The sequence below is a fragment of the Balaenoptera borealis genome (genome assembly GCF_965194805.1).
Source record: "Balaenoptera borealis genome assembly, chromosome: 8".
NCBI classification, from domain to species: domain Eukaryota; kingdom Metazoa; phylum Chordata; class Mammalia; order Artiodactyla; family Balaenopteridae; genus Balaenoptera; species Balaenoptera borealis.
The window spans coordinates 39,990,669-40,009,028 of record NC_138865.1 but is presented as its reverse complement, the minus strand read 5'-3'; the positions used below and the strand labels follow the sequence as shown (position 1 = coordinate 40,009,028).

At 41.8% G+C, this 18,360-nt stretch overlaps 1 protein-coding gene and 1 long non-coding RNA gene across 4 annotated transcripts in view; one reads left to right on the top strand and one right to left on the bottom strand.

Annotated features, from left to right (window-relative positions):
- The window catches only part of SLC28A3 (solute carrier family 28 member 3), a 61,576-nt gene that overhangs the window by 8,019 nt on the left and 35,197 nt on the right, over nucleotides 1-18,360 (bottom strand). For 2 of the 3 annotated variants that reach the window (XM_082401182.1, XM_082401183.1), the window contains 10 exons: nucleotides 17,070-17,259; nucleotides 15,864-16,008; nucleotides 14,496-14,609; nucleotides 13,807-13,884; nucleotides 10,847-10,927; nucleotides 9,381-9,461; nucleotides 7,093-7,218; nucleotides 5,363-5,493; nucleotides 3,626-3,794; nucleotides 3,019-3,216 (listed from right to left, as the gene is read on the bottom strand). In XM_082401182.1, the coding sequence (XP_082257308.1) occupies nucleotides 3,019-3,216; nucleotides 3,626-3,794; nucleotides 5,363-5,493; nucleotides 7,093-7,218; nucleotides 9,381-9,461; nucleotides 10,847-10,927; nucleotides 13,807-13,884; nucleotides 14,496-14,609; nucleotides 15,864-16,008; nucleotides 17,070-17,259 (1,313 nt within the window). The remainder of the gene's footprint in view (nucleotides 1-3,018; nucleotides 3,217-3,625; nucleotides 3,795-5,362; nucleotides 5,494-7,092; nucleotides 7,219-9,380; nucleotides 9,462-10,846; nucleotides 10,928-13,806; nucleotides 13,885-14,495; nucleotides 14,610-15,863; nucleotides 16,009-17,069; nucleotides 17,260-18,360) is intronic. The other variant, XM_082401184.1, reaches the window with a different exon arrangement.
- The window catches only part of LOC309633044, a 195,184-nt gene that overhangs the window by 156,095 nt on the left and 20,729 nt on the right, over nucleotides 1-18,360 (top strand). The window lies entirely within an intron of this gene.

The window sequence follows — 18,360 nt, the reverse complement described above, 5'->3', positions numbered from 1 at the left end:
ACAAGGACAGTCATTGTAGCATTACTTCTAATAGCAAAAAATTGGTAACAGTGTTCATCAACAAGGGACTGGTTAAAATAAGTTATGATGTGCTCATACTGTGTCACAGGCATTGATATGGTATGGCCTCCAAGATATGTTACCAAGAGCAAAGAGCAACACCGACAACAGTGAGCATAACGTGGAACGGGGAGAGGAGGTGAATGGCAGAGAAATAGGGAGGATGACTTCCTTTTCCCTCCATACCTCTTGTACCTTTTGAATTCTGTACCATGGTATGTTTTATGTGTAAACAAACATGCAAAGTATTATCTTGAAGAAGGAGAAAATGATGAAAAGGATGGAGTGATAAAGAGCTCATTCTGGGGACAACATGCTACATACGCCTTTCTCTTATTCTTTTAATTGAAGTATAGTTGATTTACAACATTGTGTTAGTTTCTGCTGTACAGCAAAGTGATTCAGTTATATATATATATATATATATATATATATATATATATATATATAAATATATATATACACATATATATATATATTCTTTTCCATTATGGTTTATTACAGGGTATTAAATATAGTTCCCTGTGCTATACAGTAGGACCTTGTTGTTTATCAATTTTATATATAGTAGTTTGTATCTGCTAATTCCAAACTCCTGATTTATCCCTTCCCCCTCCTCCTTTCCCTGTTGGTAACCATAAGTTTGTTTTCTATGTCTGTGAGTCTGTTTCTGTTTCGTAAATAAGTTCATCTGTGTCATATTTTAGATTCCACTTAGATATAAGTGATATCATATGGTATTTGTCTTTCTCTTTCTGACTTACTTCACTTAGTATGATAATATCTAGGTCCACCCATGTCACTGCAAATGGCATCATTTCATTCTTTTTTATGGCTGAGTAGTATTCCATTATGTATACAGACCATATCTTCTTTATCCATTCATCTGTTGATGGATATTTAGGTTGTATCCATGTCTTGGCTATTGTACGTAGTGCTGCTATGAACACTGGGGTGCATGTATCTTTTCATATTATAGTTTTGTCCAGATATATGCCCAGGAGTGGGATTGCTGGATCATGTGGAAACTCTATTTTTAGTTTTTTGAGGAACCTCCATACTGTTTTCCATAGTGGCTGCACTAAAGTACATTCCCACCAAGAGTGTAGGAGGGTTACCTTTTCTACACACCCTCTCCAGCATTTATTATTTGTAGACTTTTTAATGATGGCCATTCTGACTGGTGTGAGGTGGTACCTTGTAGTTTTGATTTGCGTTTCTCTAATAATTAGTGATGTTGAGCATCTTTCCATGTGCCTGTTGGCCATCTGTACCTACACATTCTGACCGCTTAGATGGAGGTCGTCAGCGGGCATAATGCAATGGATTGCACTGGGTTTTTGCCTCATGGACCCAGATTAAATGTTTTAGTCACGTGGTACTTTTTCCAGTAGATGGTGGGACACTCCCACCACTTGTTGGTTGGTGAACAGAAATTGTAGGAACTCATCCCCATTTGGTTGACTGGAAATAACAAATTGGGAAAAACAAAATGTTTTCCCCTTTGTGACTCAACAATAGCGGAAGCCATTGAGCTCATATCTCCAAATATCTTCTGTGGGTCTGCCTCTGGTTGGGCTCACTCCCAACCTAAATCAGCTCTACTGTTCTATTTCTGTCCTCTTAATAACCTGTTCACAAACCTGCTTAGCACAACCAGAACTGAGAGCTTCCTTTTAGCAAAACTATGTTCTCCAGGCAACTGCCAGTTGGGGATGGAAAACATTTCACTTAATTTAGCCTATTCTTTACTTTTGGCAGGGAAGCAAGCTAGTTTGTGGTGGCATCCAAACAATAAGGACATCTGGCCAAGCTCCATTGCGTGGTCAGTTGAAGAATGAACATTTGAGACGCAGGAGACCTACTGTCCTAGAGCTCTTGTTCATATCAGATGTGTGGGTCAAAATGCTGCTGACCATAAAATACAAATCAGTACTCTCCTGGAGTTTGCTGTGATATTTGTGTGACATGTGGGAGGAAAATTTGCATGTTTGGTGTTTGGGAGGCTGGGTGAGATGGTGGTGGTGGTCAGAGGCGGGCAGTCTCAGTTAGAACCTTGGGCAGCATGCTTTCCCTCCCCGTTCCTTTTAAAGCCAAATATCTGCCCAGGACATTAATTCCAAATGGATTGTTTTAATGAGTCATGGTGGTGGTCGGAAATGTTCACCATTTCCCTAAGAGTTTTGACGTGTGACAATTCTGTTCTTCTGGAAAGTAGAAGTTAGAGACTCAGCTGCAAATATGGCTTAAATAATGGCCTCTTCCAAGTTCCCTCATCCCATTCAAGGCCAAGCAGACATGCGCATCTCCTTGCAGGCTATGGACCCGAAATCCTGACATAATTATAAGGTGGTTGTCTGAAAGGCCCTGAGCTTTTTCTCTTCCCTCATTCACTTGGAGAGTAGTTACTGTGTCTCACTGTTTCTTTCGGATGTCCAGGCGCTTTGCGGCACTTAGGCAGTTTCTCAGAGTTCAAAAAACTTCTTAAATAGGAAGGAAGAGTCCTTCATGGTCATTAGACTATGAGCCCCATGAGAGCAGAGGCCTTATCACTCATTCAACACCGTGGCCTCCGTACATAGCACAGTGCTCACAGAAGACATTCCATAAATATCTGTTGATTGAGTCCAATCCCAGCTCATATGACTCTGGGTTTGTATTGATAGTGCTCAAAGGTAAATGATCACAGTGGTAAGGATTAGCTGCGTTTCTTTCTGTACACACACACACACACACGCGCGCGCGTGCACGTGCGTGCACACAGACACTGTGATTAACTCAACACAACTGACAATTATGAGTCACTATGTACATTATGATGTCAGAGATTTTTGGCCTGTTTCCTTCTGATGTACCCCAAATGCCTGGCATGGTGCCTGACACACAGAGGCACCAGCAGCTATTTGATGAATGTATGTGTGTGACGAAGAAGTATATTGGGGGAAAAAATTTACTCACCGACATATATTGCTGCACACCATCCACAAATTTGGGTCCACCCTCTTGCCTTAAATGGATCAATTTTGAGAGTTTCTCATAAGCCACAAATTCATTGAAGAATGTCTTATAACCTATGAGTTTGGCAACCATAAAGCTGTCTTGCCAGTCCACTCCCATCATGAAGGCAAAGGGCATGAAGATGTAGGAGCATATTACCTACAAAAACCAAAAATGGATACTTTATTAGAGTAGAGATTTGCTTCTGGTTCTTTGGCCTGACCCTCATGACCAGATTGTTCCCGCCCCCTCTGTGTGTCCTTTAGGCACAGAGATCCCTGTGCATTCTCTAGCCTGTCTATATCCATTAGGAGTCAAGGTTGAAACTGGGTCATTTGAAGTAACCTGGATTTTGGGGAACGGGGTCAGGACAGAATGGTTCTGTGTTGGGGTAAGGAGGGTGATAGGAGACAGCAAAAGGGGAGTGGCAATAGGGGGATTCATGATAAGTTTGTACATTGTATAAGAGTGCACTATACACGTTAGGAAAGGCTGTTCACAAACCTATTTTATTTTTAAACAAAGATTGGCAGAAACAAAAAGGAGGAAAAACATGATAGAATCATACCTCGAAACTCAGTTGTGGGTAGTCAAACATGTTTCCAAACCAGGACAGGGCTGAATTCACAAAAGACAACAGGGCCAGGAAGGCAATCAAATTCACAGCGATGTTTGCCACCAGGGAAATGGATGAGGATGCTCCCTGTGTTGCGGCTTCTAGGAGATTCTTTGAATCACTTTATCAAAAAATAGCAATTCCAGAATTACGAAGGGATTATCAGTGGATGGACATCACAGGTGTAGAAATGGCATAATCAGAGTGCATTCAAATGGAGAGACAAACTCTCAGACCCATGTCCTGGCTGAAATACTCACCTGAATTCTGTGAAATCATGATGGGATTTATAATTGTTGCGTGTAGGTGATGGGCATATGAGTGTCCAAATGTTATACTACTCTTTTAATTTGGAGGCGTTTATAATAAAAAATTGGGATAAAAATATTACAGGTTTTAACAATGATACTTAATTAAAAGTAGCTTCCAGAGAATATTTATAAAATATTCACAGTAAAAGAACTAGCAATTCAAGGAAGGCCTGTGTATCCACCACCTCATTTAAGAAATGGAGAGTCACGTCAGCTTTGAGCACCCCCTACTTCATCTCGTCTTCTTCTCTCTAATCTCAGAGGTACTTGGCCCACTAGAATTTGCTTATGATTCCCTTTCTTTTCAATTTTCTTTATCCCTACATAGTACATTGTGTCAGTTTACATACTTGCTAACTATATAAGTGAAATCCACATATTACATATATGTTCTTTGGCAACTTGCTTCTTCACTCATGGTTATGACTCTCTCTACATACAAACAAGGGATGAATCTCAGAAACATATTGGTTGATGAATTCTGCTAATTAATGACATACTTTTGAATACCCTATATCCCTTAGTTTTTTCCACCCTCTTCTCTTTCTTTTGAACAGGGCAAAAAGTAAATGAACCTAAGAGGGGTTAGAAATACCTATATCGGGACTTCCCTGGTGGTCCAATGGTTAAGAATCCGCCTTCCAATGTAGGGGACGTGGGTTCGATCTCTGGTCGGGGAACTAAGATCCCACATGCCATGGGACAACTAAGCGTGCAGGCTCTAGAGCCCACGCATCACAACTAGAGAGACTGTGTGCCACAACTAGAGAGCCCGTGTGCCTCAACTACTGACCCCACACACCACAACTAGAGAGAAGCCCGCCTGCTGTAACGAAGAGCTCTCGCACCGCAACTAAGACTTAATGCAGCCAAATAAACAAAGAAAGAAATATTTTAATAAATAAATAATTTTTAATAAAAAGGAATACTGATATCACACTTATCGTCCCTATTATATAAGAAACTTCCAGAAACGGTGATCCTATGGCTTTCTAACAGTCTTAAATCGTGGCCCAATGAACCCTATGCTATATTTAAAATTAAATATCTCTTCACCTAAAACTAATATAATATTGAAAATCAACTCTACTTCAGTCTAAAAAAATTAATTAAATGAAATATCTACACTGAACAGTCAAGGAAATGTATTGACATTTAGGTATTGATATTTAGAAAAGATCTCCTCGAGTACTGAAACAAGATATTTTGGGTGAAGTCTACATAGTCATGGGAAATTAAATTCACTTTAATTCACTGTGTTCTCTGATAATCAAATTCTTGCTGTACTTTGAATCTGGACTGGAGAAAACCTCCCCTCCCGCCAACCTCCTGCTTGTATAGTCAATAACTAATAACTAGGTGAACGTGTCCCACTTACCCATTTTCCATTTTCATGGCTTTCTTGAGGGTTATTTTAGGTGTTTCTGTCTCAGGCCAAAAAAGTTTAGAAATAGCCAATGCCGCAGGTGCAGACATAACTGAAGCAGTTAACAAGTGAGAGGACGAAACCTGTGATTTCAGGAGAAAGAAGACCAACTTAGATTTAGCTTTTCTGTTGTGTTCTGAATGAATGGCTCAAATGCCTTACAAGGCAGGCATTGATTACATGCCAGAAATCAATGTTTCTTTGGAGGCTTGGAAGAGCTCAAAGAGCCACACACTGGGTATCACCTTGAGAGGAGGGAGGAAGTTATACCAGTTAACCACATCCTCGGGGAGAAGCACAAAACCACAATCTGAGCATTTCAGAAGAGAATTAGTCCTGTGTTGTAGAAACTTTCAAAGAAGATAACTCTACCTCTCTGTTGTTCCTCTGAATGTTCATATAGTCTCTAAAGCTATTTCATTACATCATCAGTTTAGATGGTGGGTATCTGGGGTGCAGGCATGGGTACACCCCTATCCATTTTCCTTTTGCTTTCCTGATGTCCTTTGTGCCCCTACATAATATGTGTTTATCCAGAGTCTCTTTAATCTGTAAGCGATTTCTGTTTTCCTCTTTGCAGGTCTACTTAAACTCTTCCCCTTTCCCTTCCCACATCCTTATCTTGTTTCTGGATTCTCTTCCCTGTATTTTCAGAATTATAGAATCTGCACCTCCCTCCTCACTCCCATTCCACACAGCACAGTTTTGTAGGTAGAATTCCTACAGCAATCCATCTATGGAGTCAGTCAAACTGGTATTCCTGAGGCCTCCTTCACCCTTTTTTTCTTCCCTCTTCCTACTGATTCGTTCTGTGAGGCTCAGATGAAGTCCTGGAATGAAACTTGCCTATCTTGTAAGAATTCCTCATCACCTGGACCACACAGCTGCTGTGTTATTCCATTTCTCCACTGGGGGTTGTAAATAAGCCCTGTGCTCAGGGCACGTGCACCAGTTACCATAATGTTCTTCAGTGCCATCCCATAGACCACCTGCTCTCAAACTGGGCTATACATTGAAACCTGAGGATTGAAAAGAAATACTGATGCCTGGGTCTCGTCCCAAGAGATTCTGTTGAATTACTCTGGGGTATGGGCCTGGGTATTAGGGCTTTTAAAAGCTCCCAGGTGATTCTAATGTGAAGTAAGTTTTGAGAATCAGTGCTGTAAGCAAGGAGTCAGAAAATGTTTTCTGTAGAGGGTGAATAGTTTTGGCTTTTAGGGCCACAACTACTCAAGTCTGTATCATAAAAGCTGCTTAGATAATGAACAGGATAGCTGGTTTCCAATCAAACTTTAGTTACAAAAAAAAGGAAGTGATCTAAATTTGGCCCATGGGCCATAGTTTGCTGACCACTGACCTAGATGGCCTTTAACTAGTGTCAGTAATAGTTTTTTTTTTTTTTTTTTTACTTATTCAAATTTTCAGCCAAATCATAATATGATTTCATTCTGCTATGGTTGGATATAGTTCACATTTAGGTGGCAGAGATATGAGAGTGAAACACCAAGGCTCCTTGGGGTCACTCCATTCAAATGCCAAAGAAACTGACCAACTAGACAGCAAAAAGAACACTCTTTTGCCCTTCTTATCTGGCAGCAATAGTAAAGGAAAAAGCAGAAATAACAATAGCAAAGGAAGAAGAGGTTGAATTTTTCCGTAAATTAATCCCCAAACATTCTTACCCCAAAAGAAATGTATGCGCCTAAGACACTTCCAGCAATGGTAGAGAACCCGGCGGCCATGACTGCGTGGAGTTCAGACTTGGTGACGTATGGTAAATACGGTCGGATCAGCAGTGGAGACTCTGTCTGGAAACAAAAAGTGATCAGATTAAACGTTCCCTCACAAGGACATGCTAATTTACTCAAAATTCCATTCTCTACAGCAGTATTTCTAAGAGTGGACTTCAGACCAACTCTATCAGCTTGACTCAGGAACTCGTTTGACATGCAAATTCTCAAATTTATTGAATCAGAAACTCTGGGGCTGGGTCCAGCAGTAGTGTTTTAACAAGGCTTCCTGGTGGTTCCGATGCATGCTCATGTTTGAGAACCCACACCACCATTGTCTGGGTCTTTTGGACTCCAGGGCAGTGTGCATACAGAGTCACGTGTGAAGTTCGCAAAGCCAATTCACATAAGGCTCTCACCTAGCCTAGGATTGGACTGTGATGGCTTAGTACTGTTTTCTAAGGTTGGAGCACCATGGGCCAAGTAACTGCCCAGTGGTCTGGCCTTGGGAACTGTGATTCCCAAACCTCTGTGACTTCCTATCTTCCAGCTTCATCTCAACAGACCCTAAACCTCTTTGCTGATACTATAGGGAAACAAGACACAAGTATGAAAAAATACCAGCAATAACATATACCGGTGCCCACAGGCCCATTCCTAATTGAGAATCAGAGACCCCCCTCTTCCCCTTGCACGGAAAGGAATCAATTAGAGTGTAGTTGTAAAGGCTTGAGTCCCATTAAGGAGGGCAGGTGGCCTGCAGCATGGGCTCTCCATAAATAATAGCTGCACTTCTAGCATATTAAGTATCAAATTGAGCACCACAGAAGCATGTGTGCAATTTTACAATTTTCCCCTCATTATTTCTAATTGTGCTATGAGATTGAGTGTGTTGAGCTTCAATTTATGGACCAAATAGAAACTCAGTACATGAGCCCTCTTACCCTGCAGGTAGGAGTAATCAACTCAAGATGGTGCCCTAATTAGTCCTGAGAGATTTTATGGCTATAATTATAACAATTTCAACTCCTGGGGAAAGAAGTATGGTCCCAACTCTAAAGACTTTGCTCCAGGCTAGTAAGCTGGGCTTACCAATCAGAAGGCTCAGCCTGCCTGGAGCAGTTGTATAAGCCTACTGATCTGGAGCCATGTGTTTTTCTGGGTGACTTGATTTTTGCTTCGAGTTCAATTTCTTTGCACAGCCGTGCTAGCAAGTATTCACACTTGGTTTCCTTGGTGTGTGATTCCATTCTGCCTGAAGCCATATATCCTGAACGATGAGGATGATTATTACCATTTCTTACTGATCTACCCCTTAGGAATGCTGCCATTTTGAGGGACAGAACTTGGCAACATATTTCTTTGCTTAAATGGACTTTGGGCAAAAGAGCATCTATTGGGACTTCCCTGGTGGCACAGTGGATAAGACTCCACACTCTCAATGCAGGGTGCCCAGGTTCGATCCCTGGTCAGGGAACTAGATCCCACATGCATGCTGCAACTAAGAGTTTGCATGCCACAACTAAGGAGCCCGCGTGTCACAACTAAGGAGCCCTCCTGCAGCAACTAAGACCCAGTGCAACCAAATAAATAAGTAAATAAATAAATATTTTTTTAAAAAAGAGCATTTATCCAAGTGATGGATAAGGAAGGTGAAAATACTTTTGTTCAACAGCATTTTTCTTCAGGCTCAGCAAAGAGACTGTTCAGATAAGTTGAGAATGAGCTTAAGTATTTATATGGCTGCATGGTGTTGGTGGAAAACACTTTTTGGTCTCTTTCGTTGCCACAAGCATTATACTACAGAGTGTGAGGCTGCCTGTTACATGTTTGCAGCTTCAAGATAAATGGTGAACTCCATTTGAGTGGATGAGCTGCTAGCCTCTGACGGGTGGGCCAGAAACCTCAACAATTCAGTTAATTCAGAAAGGACTTACTGAGAATCTATACATGAGAAGCCCTATGCTTTGATAAAATGATTCAATCTTTCTTCCTCTCCATAAATTTTCAAGGACCCAAATTCCGCACTAGTGCATTGACACTCTTAGAAGGGCGCTCTCTCGCTCTCTCTCTCTCTTTCTCTCTCCTTGGAATCTGGACATTGTCAATATTGAGCATTCATTATCTTGACACCCTTTCCCCTACACTAAAAGAAATAACACCGTCATATTTTTTTATTTCTCTTTCTGGAAAGAGTATCCATTTTAGCAAGTGTTTTGTTTTTTGATATTACAACTTACCTGTCCAACAAATATATTGCCAGAAGCAACTACAGATTCAACAGGAGATGTTCCCATAGTCACTAGCATTACCCATCCAACCTAAAAGACAAAAAAGGATAAAGTCAGTAAAGAACTATTTGTATACACAGAACTTCAAAGTAGGGATAAAAATCTTTAAACTGGAGGAAAATACTGAGGCCTTCAACAATTGTACTAAACTTGAGTATACCTTATATAGTCCATAGTGCAGGCTGATCAAATCCTATTTGAGTGGTAAGTCTGAGTCATTGTATATACTTTGAACACTATACAATGTCTATTGAAATGTCTATTTCATGCAAGTAAAGTTTTTTGAATATCTATTGTATACAGGTAATAAGTTGTAATAATTGCTAACAGTCATGGCAGTCTTCACAGCATTCCAGGCACTGTTTTAAGCCATTGTTCTGAGTAATGCATTTAATCCTCGCAATAAGCCTTTGAGGGAGGTCCTATAATTAGGCCCATTTTACAGAAGAGGAAACCAAGGCACAGAACAGTTTAGTTGTTCTGTCAAAGTTTGCCCAGCTAATAAGTAATGGGATGTGGTTGAGGTTTGGCCTTTTCTACTTAACTCTCAAACAAACATGGTTGATGGTCCCAATCTGTAGTGGTCCTTCCAACCAGAGACTGTGGTGCCCACCTCAGAATGGGGACTTCCTGTTGCATCCTCTCTCCTTCCTTCCTGCTTCGATGTGGACACAGGGATGCTGAATGTTTAAACTGACAATCAGAAAACTATGCGCCCTGGTGCTCTTGCTGAAACTTTCAATTCTGCTGGTATTCTGGCTCTCTCTCTCTTTTTCCATTTTATTTATTTACAGGGATCAAAAGAGGGCTGTGTCTGTGCCCAAGCCCTGTATACACTGCCTTGCTCTCATGTGCATTCAAACTAGCATGCAAATTTCTGAGTTTTGTGATCTAACATGATGTAGGACTGACAGCTGCTGGGGCAGCAGAACTGAGGTTAACTTTGCAGACCTAAAAAAAAAAAAATTTGTGTGCTTACAAAAATCCCTCAGGAGAAAAGATCAGCTTCCCCTACTTGCTTTGATTCTCTAGCAACTCCTAGACCAGGAGGGTCCACTTTTCGTTATCACCTGAGGATAAGCAGTGACTCTGTGTAAGCCTTGAGTAGATAGCCAAGATGAAGGGACAATCAGGTCCCCATCTCTTGGAGTCAATTCTTTGGCTAACGGAATAACCGCTTCATGAAGATGCTCAGTGTGTTGCAAGTCACAGCCCTATTAGAAGTCCTGGAGATAAAATTCCCTCTGTGGACCCATGTAGGATTTTTGGGTTTAAATCTAATAACTTGGGGTGGGCGTGGATCTTGGTACGAAGGGAAAGGTACTTTGGAAAAACACAGATAAGAGGCATTCAAGACTTTGTCCCTGTGATAATCAGCTCTACACCGGTCACCCACGGCCTTCTAGTCCTGGTACCTTTTTAATGATCCACTGCATCAATCCAAGGTAGTACAACATGGACATCACAGTGCTGAAGAAAACCACGATGGGCAGGACCTGGGGGTGGTGGTGGGTAAGAGAGGTCACAGGTTAACATTGGCCCCAGCAGTATTAGTAGCTTTCGGATCAGTCTCCTTCTTTCTGCCTCCTTTTCCCCCTCTGAAATGTCATCAAAATACTGGAAACTCCTCTTGAACTAAACAACGTTTTTAACAGGCAACTTCCCCATCTACAGTCTCTTACTCTAATTTGTTCTGGATAAGCTTGAGTCTATTTCATAGGAAACTTGACTTAAAAAAAAAAAATCCTGCTATGATGAGCTTTTCTTACTTTAGTTTCTAAGAGAAGGAATGACATTTTAGGGGGAATTTGTAATAATTAGATCAAGAAACTGAAAGCCACTGGCAGATATTCTTGTTGTTCTGATATTAAACAGACATGGGCTTCACTACTTATTAGCAAAGTAACCTGGGTCACGATTAAGTGTGAGCTACCTCAGATCCTTATTCACAGTAGTAACACAGTAGGTGCTTAAACAATGCCTTGTATAAAGCAAGCATTCATGGATTTAGCTTTTAGAATAATAACTATTTTACCTATAGATCTTTGAATCACTATACAAAGATTAAACTCTGGAAACTAGTTTACTTCTGTGTTAACGAAGGTTGTCTTTTTCTAGATCCGATTTTCCTGATGCTCTTTGGATGCCCTCAATGCAGCCTGTGTGTCTACAGGGAAGAGTTTCTACCCTGCATAGACCACACAGGGCTGTGGTCTGGGTCCCTCCGCACCCCTACTCCATTGTTCCCCTTCCCCTCTGTTCCCAGCTAAATGGCCAGGGACAAGCTGCCACTAGAGACACAGAATGGCCAAGGACAATTTGTACAGGATCTAATTTAGAAAAATCTATTAATAATATATATTAAAAGACTTTTTGTGCCATTATTCAGAGCTCGCTCACTTATGTGATTTTATTGGCTTTAATGGGCAGGCAGAGCCTTCCTGAAAGCTTCAGGGAGTTAGAGGGGCTCATCCCCCCAATGTTCCCACAGGAATCTGCTTTGGCAGAAAGGATGGAGGCTACTGCCCTGGGGGCAGAGGGTGGGGGGAGGTCTGAAGACACTGGTGCAATCTGGGCAGCAAGTTCCTCCTTCTCCGTGACATTATTTTTTGTAATTCTGGATTCAGTTCATGATAGGAGCATATTTCTATCTCAATTTGTAAACATTTGACCTTTCAGAGATGGCTTAGTTATCTCAGCACCAAAGTATCAAATCAGCAGTTTTAAAAAAAGATTCAGCATAGCAGTTGGCCTAACCGATGCCGAGGTAATTTGGAGGTAAATTTGGAGTCCCCGAGTGAGAAGACAATGGAGAAGTGTAGGAACAATAGCACACCACAAAAAAGAAATCTGAAGGAAAAGCCAAATGCATCTTTCTGACTCATCGACAAGGATTTGCAGGGACTTCCCAGAGGAAGGTGAGCTTCCTGGGGCTGGGGGAGGCCTGGGAGAGAATCGATTAGGCCTGAGCATGGGGCCAAGTTGCCAAGTTGCCTTTCGCCTGTAAAATAACATCCCTCCTTTGGTTGGGAGGAGGTCCAGCTTGCAAGCCTGCCGAGGTAAAGGCTGTGCTGAAGGAGAGAGGGGAAAGGTTAAGCAAGGGGATGGCTCTGGAAGAACAGAACTTGATGTGGGTGACCAGCTGTCCCTGTTTGTCTGGGATTAAGGAGTTTCCTGACTGCAGGGCTGTCACTGAGCTTGGACTGGGGAGGCATTAGCAGCCATATGTCTATTCATTGCCAGGGACCTAATGTTCTTTACCCTGAAATCTCAGATACTATTACCCTGTATGATCTTTTTAAAAATAATTAATTAATTAATTAATTAATTTTTGGCTGCATTGGGTCCTTGTTGCTGTGCGTGGGCTTTCTCTAGTTGCAGGGAGAGGGGGCTACTCTTCGTTGCAGTGTGTGGGCTTCTCATTGCGGTGGCTTCTCTTGTTGCAGAGCACGGGCTCCAGGTGTGCGGGCTTCAGTAGTTGTGGCACGCAGGCTCAGTAGTTGTGGCGCACAGGCTTAGTTGCTCCATGGCATGTGGAATCTTCCTGGACCAGGGCTTGAACCCGTGTCCCCTGCATTGGCAGGTGGATTCTTAACCACTGCACCACCAGGGAAGCCCCCCCCCCCATATGATCTTTCATAACTATCTCAGCAAATGCTACAAGACATCCAAAAGTACAGGCATACCTTGTTTTATTGTGCTTTGCTTTATTGCGCTTCTTGGAGGTTGTGTTTTTTACAAACTGAAGGATTTTGGTAAACCTTCGTTGAGCAAGTCTGTAGGCGCCATTTTTCCAACAGCGTTTGCTCACTTTGTGTCTCTGGGTCACATTTTGGTAATTCTCACAATATTTCAAACTTCTTCATTATTATTATATTTGTTATGGTGATCAGTGATCTTTGATGTTACTATTGTAATTGTTTTGGCATTTTTTTTAGCAGTAAAGTATTTTTTAATTAACCTATGTACTTTTTTTAGACATACTGCTATTGCACACTTACTAGACTACAGTAGAGTATAAACATAACTTATATGAGCTGGGAAACCAAAAAATTTTTGACTGGCTTTACTGCGGTATTAATTTTATTGCGGTGGTCTGGAACCAAGCCGACAATATCTCTGAGGTATGCCTGTGTTTCAGTATTCCTGACTTCCTCTAGATGTTTCCCTTAATGTTACTGTAAAAAAAATAAAATGTTTTCAGTCCACTGATTTCAGGTAAAGGAGAAAGCCCAGTGATGGGCTGTGCCCCTATGACATGCCTGGAAGGTATATGCCTGGGTTCTGATCAGTTAGGTTCTATCTGAACATCTACAAAGACTGAGAAGTTACTGAAAAGGAAGTGTCTACATAGAAAAAAAGTGTTTGGCTTTACCTTAAATGCAAAAAAGTGGTCTTCATATTTCTCACCGAAGACAAATGAGGCGCCAGCATTAGTGTACTCCAGGAACGTCTGAGTTAAAGAAAGGAAAAGAGCAGATCATTACAAGCACTAAAGATGTAGTTACCATCCACAGGACCTACGGCTCTGCAGAGGGTGGGGACTCAGAAAACTTGTGGGATAGACTTGGAGAGTTGATTTTGTCAACTTTCCCCCTCCAGTGGATGGCCTGGAAGTATATCTTAGAACTATAACTTCATACAGGTTTCCTGGCGTTTCTGACATTCACTCTGACTCTAGGGTGCTAAAGAATAAGCTGGGTGTGGTAACTTGCTCCAGAAGCCACAGATGGTACATGGGCGGTACTGGTTACCATTAGATGCAGAGAAGCCTGTTTCTCTGTTGGGGGAAACACCTTAGAAGAGTGACACCCCTCAGGCAGGATGAAGGGGTCAAATGGGATTGAGGAGTGATGTAGTGGATGGTATGGGTAAGAGACAACCAGAATATTAATAAACTGCACGGATTAACATAAACAAAGTTATTTGTCTAATTCATGCTATGGAATTAAAATTTGGGTCAAGTAATGCAGTCAAATAAAGCTATTTCTGACATGTCTTGAGGGTTATATTCAAATGTTAAAAGCACTATAAAAGCAAGGCATTCTTTTGAACCAAACTTACCTGAACTTGTTTCCCCAGCCAATCAAAAGCCATAAATCCAGGTTCTGTCCTTAGTATCAAAAGCCCAAGAAGAAACTGTAACCCAATACCCCAAAAGACAGGCCTCCAGTAAACCTATACAGAAATAGGAAGAGATATAGGTTATTAGAAAATGAATGCTGAACTCAGCATAAATGCCCAGGGGATCACTATTTCCTTGGAAGCTTCTCAGATGTGGCCCGTGATCCACCTTCTTTCGGAGGCCAAAGCAGTTGTGAGCAGAGAATCCCTCCATAGAATCATACCTAAAAATCTCAGGGTTGTGTTCCCTCTTCATAAACCTGAGATTAAGCCTTCAGTCCCAGGAGCGTATGTAACCATTTTGTCACGATAAAATCACTTAGACACAAAGAGTAGTCTTAGAAGGGCCATTAAAGGAGGAAGAATCTGGCCTTCCCGGTCATGCTGTAAATGTTAGATACATATAATTATTTCCCCATCTGGAAAATGGAAAGGCCGAACATGACTTCTCTGTGTGTCCAAGGTTTGTTGATTTGACAATTTGTCAGTGAATTAAGTGAAATTCCACCCTGTTGAGGGGCTCTCATTTCACAGTAAAAGGAACCAATTAACTCTAATGCAGACCCAGGGAGTGCAGTGGTAATGGACAATCAAGTGCTTTCATTTTTGGAGTAGAGATGAGTGGCCTGCAAAGAACTATGGGATTGGAGGCACAGAAAATAGCAGAGATGGTCACCTGCACAGGGCAAAGAATTTGGATTGTATCAGGTGGCTTTGGTTTTGATTAATGCTCTTTTCTTGGATCAACCTTTCAGCCAGTAAAGTCTTCCAGGGTTTGCCATTATGAATCATATGTGAAAGTTTTGATATCTCAGAATTCTTGCCCATTTGTTGGGTTACAGGCTGACAGAACAAGGGTGAGAATTGAATTCTGGGTGAACAAAACTTAAGGACAAATTTTTGGAGTAAAATAGCCTCAATGGCAAATACAAATTTGATAAACTGCAGAATCCAATGGTAGAATATTAGATTATTTGTTGGTCTGGGGAAATCTGAATCAAAATGGATGCGTTTTCTTTGTATGTGTGTTTGATGGGGGGGAAGGGGGTACATGAGTAGAAATCGGACTTGACAGGAGAGAGTATCTCACTGGTTGAGCAACTGGAAAATTACTGAGAATGAAAAATGAGAGAGTAACAGTATTATTAACGTTCAGGAAAAGGGCACCTTAGCCACTTAAATATCATAGCAAGGTAAGAAAAATATTGAATAACAGTTCAACTCTCTCATACTCATTATTTTGAGCAATTTACACATGAGGAAAAAAAAGAGGGAAAAAGACCAAGAAATGATCGATTTCATGCTTACTTTGGTTGGGTGCTTGGAAAATAGAAATGTCAGGATAATGTACATTATGAGTCCACCGAAGGACACCAGCTGCTGTTGGCCCAATTTGGCGGTGTCAAAGACCAGCCAGAAAATAACTCCCAGGATCAGGCAGCCCCAAATCACCCTAAGAGAACAAAGAAAGAGGCTTTGGCATCATTTGCTGTGCTAACTTTAAAATCTTAAACAGGCTTCAACTAACAAACAAAAAATATTGAGTAACATACCCTGGTACCAGGAAATTATGCTTCTAGAAATTGCAAGAGACTCTTTTTGGGTGTAGCTAAAAAGGCACATAGTCAAAAAATGAAGCAATGTGTCCCTTTACTCCACAACACTTGGGCCCTTTGCCAGTTCAAGGATATATAAAGGGGTCAGAGAGGAGAAACGATGCTTGGAGAGGAAGTCCCATGATTTCTTTGCGAGAGCTGCTGGGCGTCTTCATTTTGGGAGATGGGGGAAGCGTTACCTTCTTCCCTTCAAGGGAGAGCTTGAAATGTGTCCTCTGCATTGGAGACCTCACCCAAGCCTCAGAGAGCTAAGTCAGGCTTTAGCCTGGGTTCTGACTCCTTGGGGAATCTAGTGGGCATACGATAGCACTGAATCAGTGGATGGCAGAGCCAGAGAGGGTTGCCCTGTTGGGATTGTACAACCCTGGTTTATTAGGCCAAGAATGTGTGAACTTTCCTGGTAGATTCCATGTGGGCCACACTGGGGAGAATGGGTTCTGGGTCCTACCCTGTAGGGCCACCTGGAGAGAGAGGAGGTCCCACAGAGAGAGGCTGAAAGAAAAGCCCTGAATGGTCACTTGCAGGACAGGGGGTCCTATAAGAGAGAGTTGGCTTTACTAATTCACAGACCTTTCCTCCCAAAGAGTCCAGATTCATGCCCAGAGCAGAAAGCCACCTCTCCAAGTCAGAACCGTCCCAACTTTTGGACAACATTTTATCATTTAGTGGCACTTGAAATTAAGACAGTTTGTAGGGACATTTGAGCACATCTTGCCTTATCTAGGCCTTGATGTCCTGCTTGTAAAATGAAGACATTTTTTTAACAGATTATTCCCTAGGTTGTTTCTAGCTTCAATATCCCATAAATGAGGAAGCAATTTCAGAACAAATCTATGGAACAGTGTTGGAAAAGACTAACGTCACTCTCAACCTCAGTAAGAGAACTAAGTGCATTTACCACTTCAGCCAGAACCAGTGGCTGTCCAGAAGCCTTTGGCCAGGAGAGAGGAACTGAGTGATTTGAGATTCATATTTGGCCATGAAGTGATCCCAGATCACAAAGAAGATGGCAACCACCGTGATCACGAAAAGAGGAAGGGCTCTGTTAAAGTTCAGCACACAGGCCGCAATCACTAGAGCCAGGTAACCTGTCGGAAGCAAATACAGACAGTGAACATCACCAAATCAGCGGGAGACCAGCCTCCAGCATTTATCTGGCTCAGCAAAGGGCAGGTTCAATCAGGAAACCATTGAACGCAGGGGTGCTCTTGATATAGCTATAGGTGCCTCTGATTATAAGGACTATATTTTGGGTTTTAAAAAAAATTTTAAACAGTTTCACCAAGAATGCTAGGAGGACAGGGTGCTAGGTCTTTTTTTCTCAAACAACCTTCTGAATTCTTGAATCTTGTTGCTTGATCATTGGGGCTCTTGCTTAGTACTACTTTTTCTGATATTCAGACTCAGCAGGTGAGCTTCCGTCAGAGAAAGGCCAGACACTAAAGCAACTACTGGCAAAAAGGTATTGAGTCTTCTAGTTTGTAGCCCAGATTTGCCTAAGCTTGAGTAGGAAAATCTCTGAGTGTCACAACAACAATCCCTAAGTGCCACAGAATCTCTAAAGGAAAGAGGTGGGGCGATGACCAAGGTGATGGCTTTTGAAGATGATATTCTAGGATAAGAACAGCACGGTTTTCCATTAAAGGTCAGCAAACAAGTCTTTGTTTCCAAGTTAAGTTTGGCCTACCCCTTGTTTTTGTAGGTGGCAAGGACAGTTGTATTTGTATATTTGTATTTTTATTCTACAAATAAAGTCGCCCTGGCACACAGCCACACCATCTGCTTACTTTGTACTACAATGGCATAGCTGTGTGGTTTTGAGTATGGTCTGCAAAATACTCTCTGAGCCAGTACAAAGAAAGCTTTCAATCCTGCTTACTCCCTGTTCTAGCTGTGTGAGCACCGGGAAACTACGGACCTCCGGTGGGGGGGGCGGGCAGCAGTCTTGCTTAAATGTCTGTGGACTTGGGTGGGAGGGTTCACATTTTATAGACAGGAGTGTTCTTTGAAATGGGCCCTGGAGCCCTTTGTTTGGAGGGAGTCAAAACAGGACACCTGCTCATTTGTGAAGACAGTCTGGTCCTGCTTTCAGGTAAGAAGAGTGGGCTACAGGACCCTAGGCTCCTTCTCGTGTTGTGTTTATATAAAGCATTGATTGATTACTTATATCACCCCTTCAATTAGGTTTC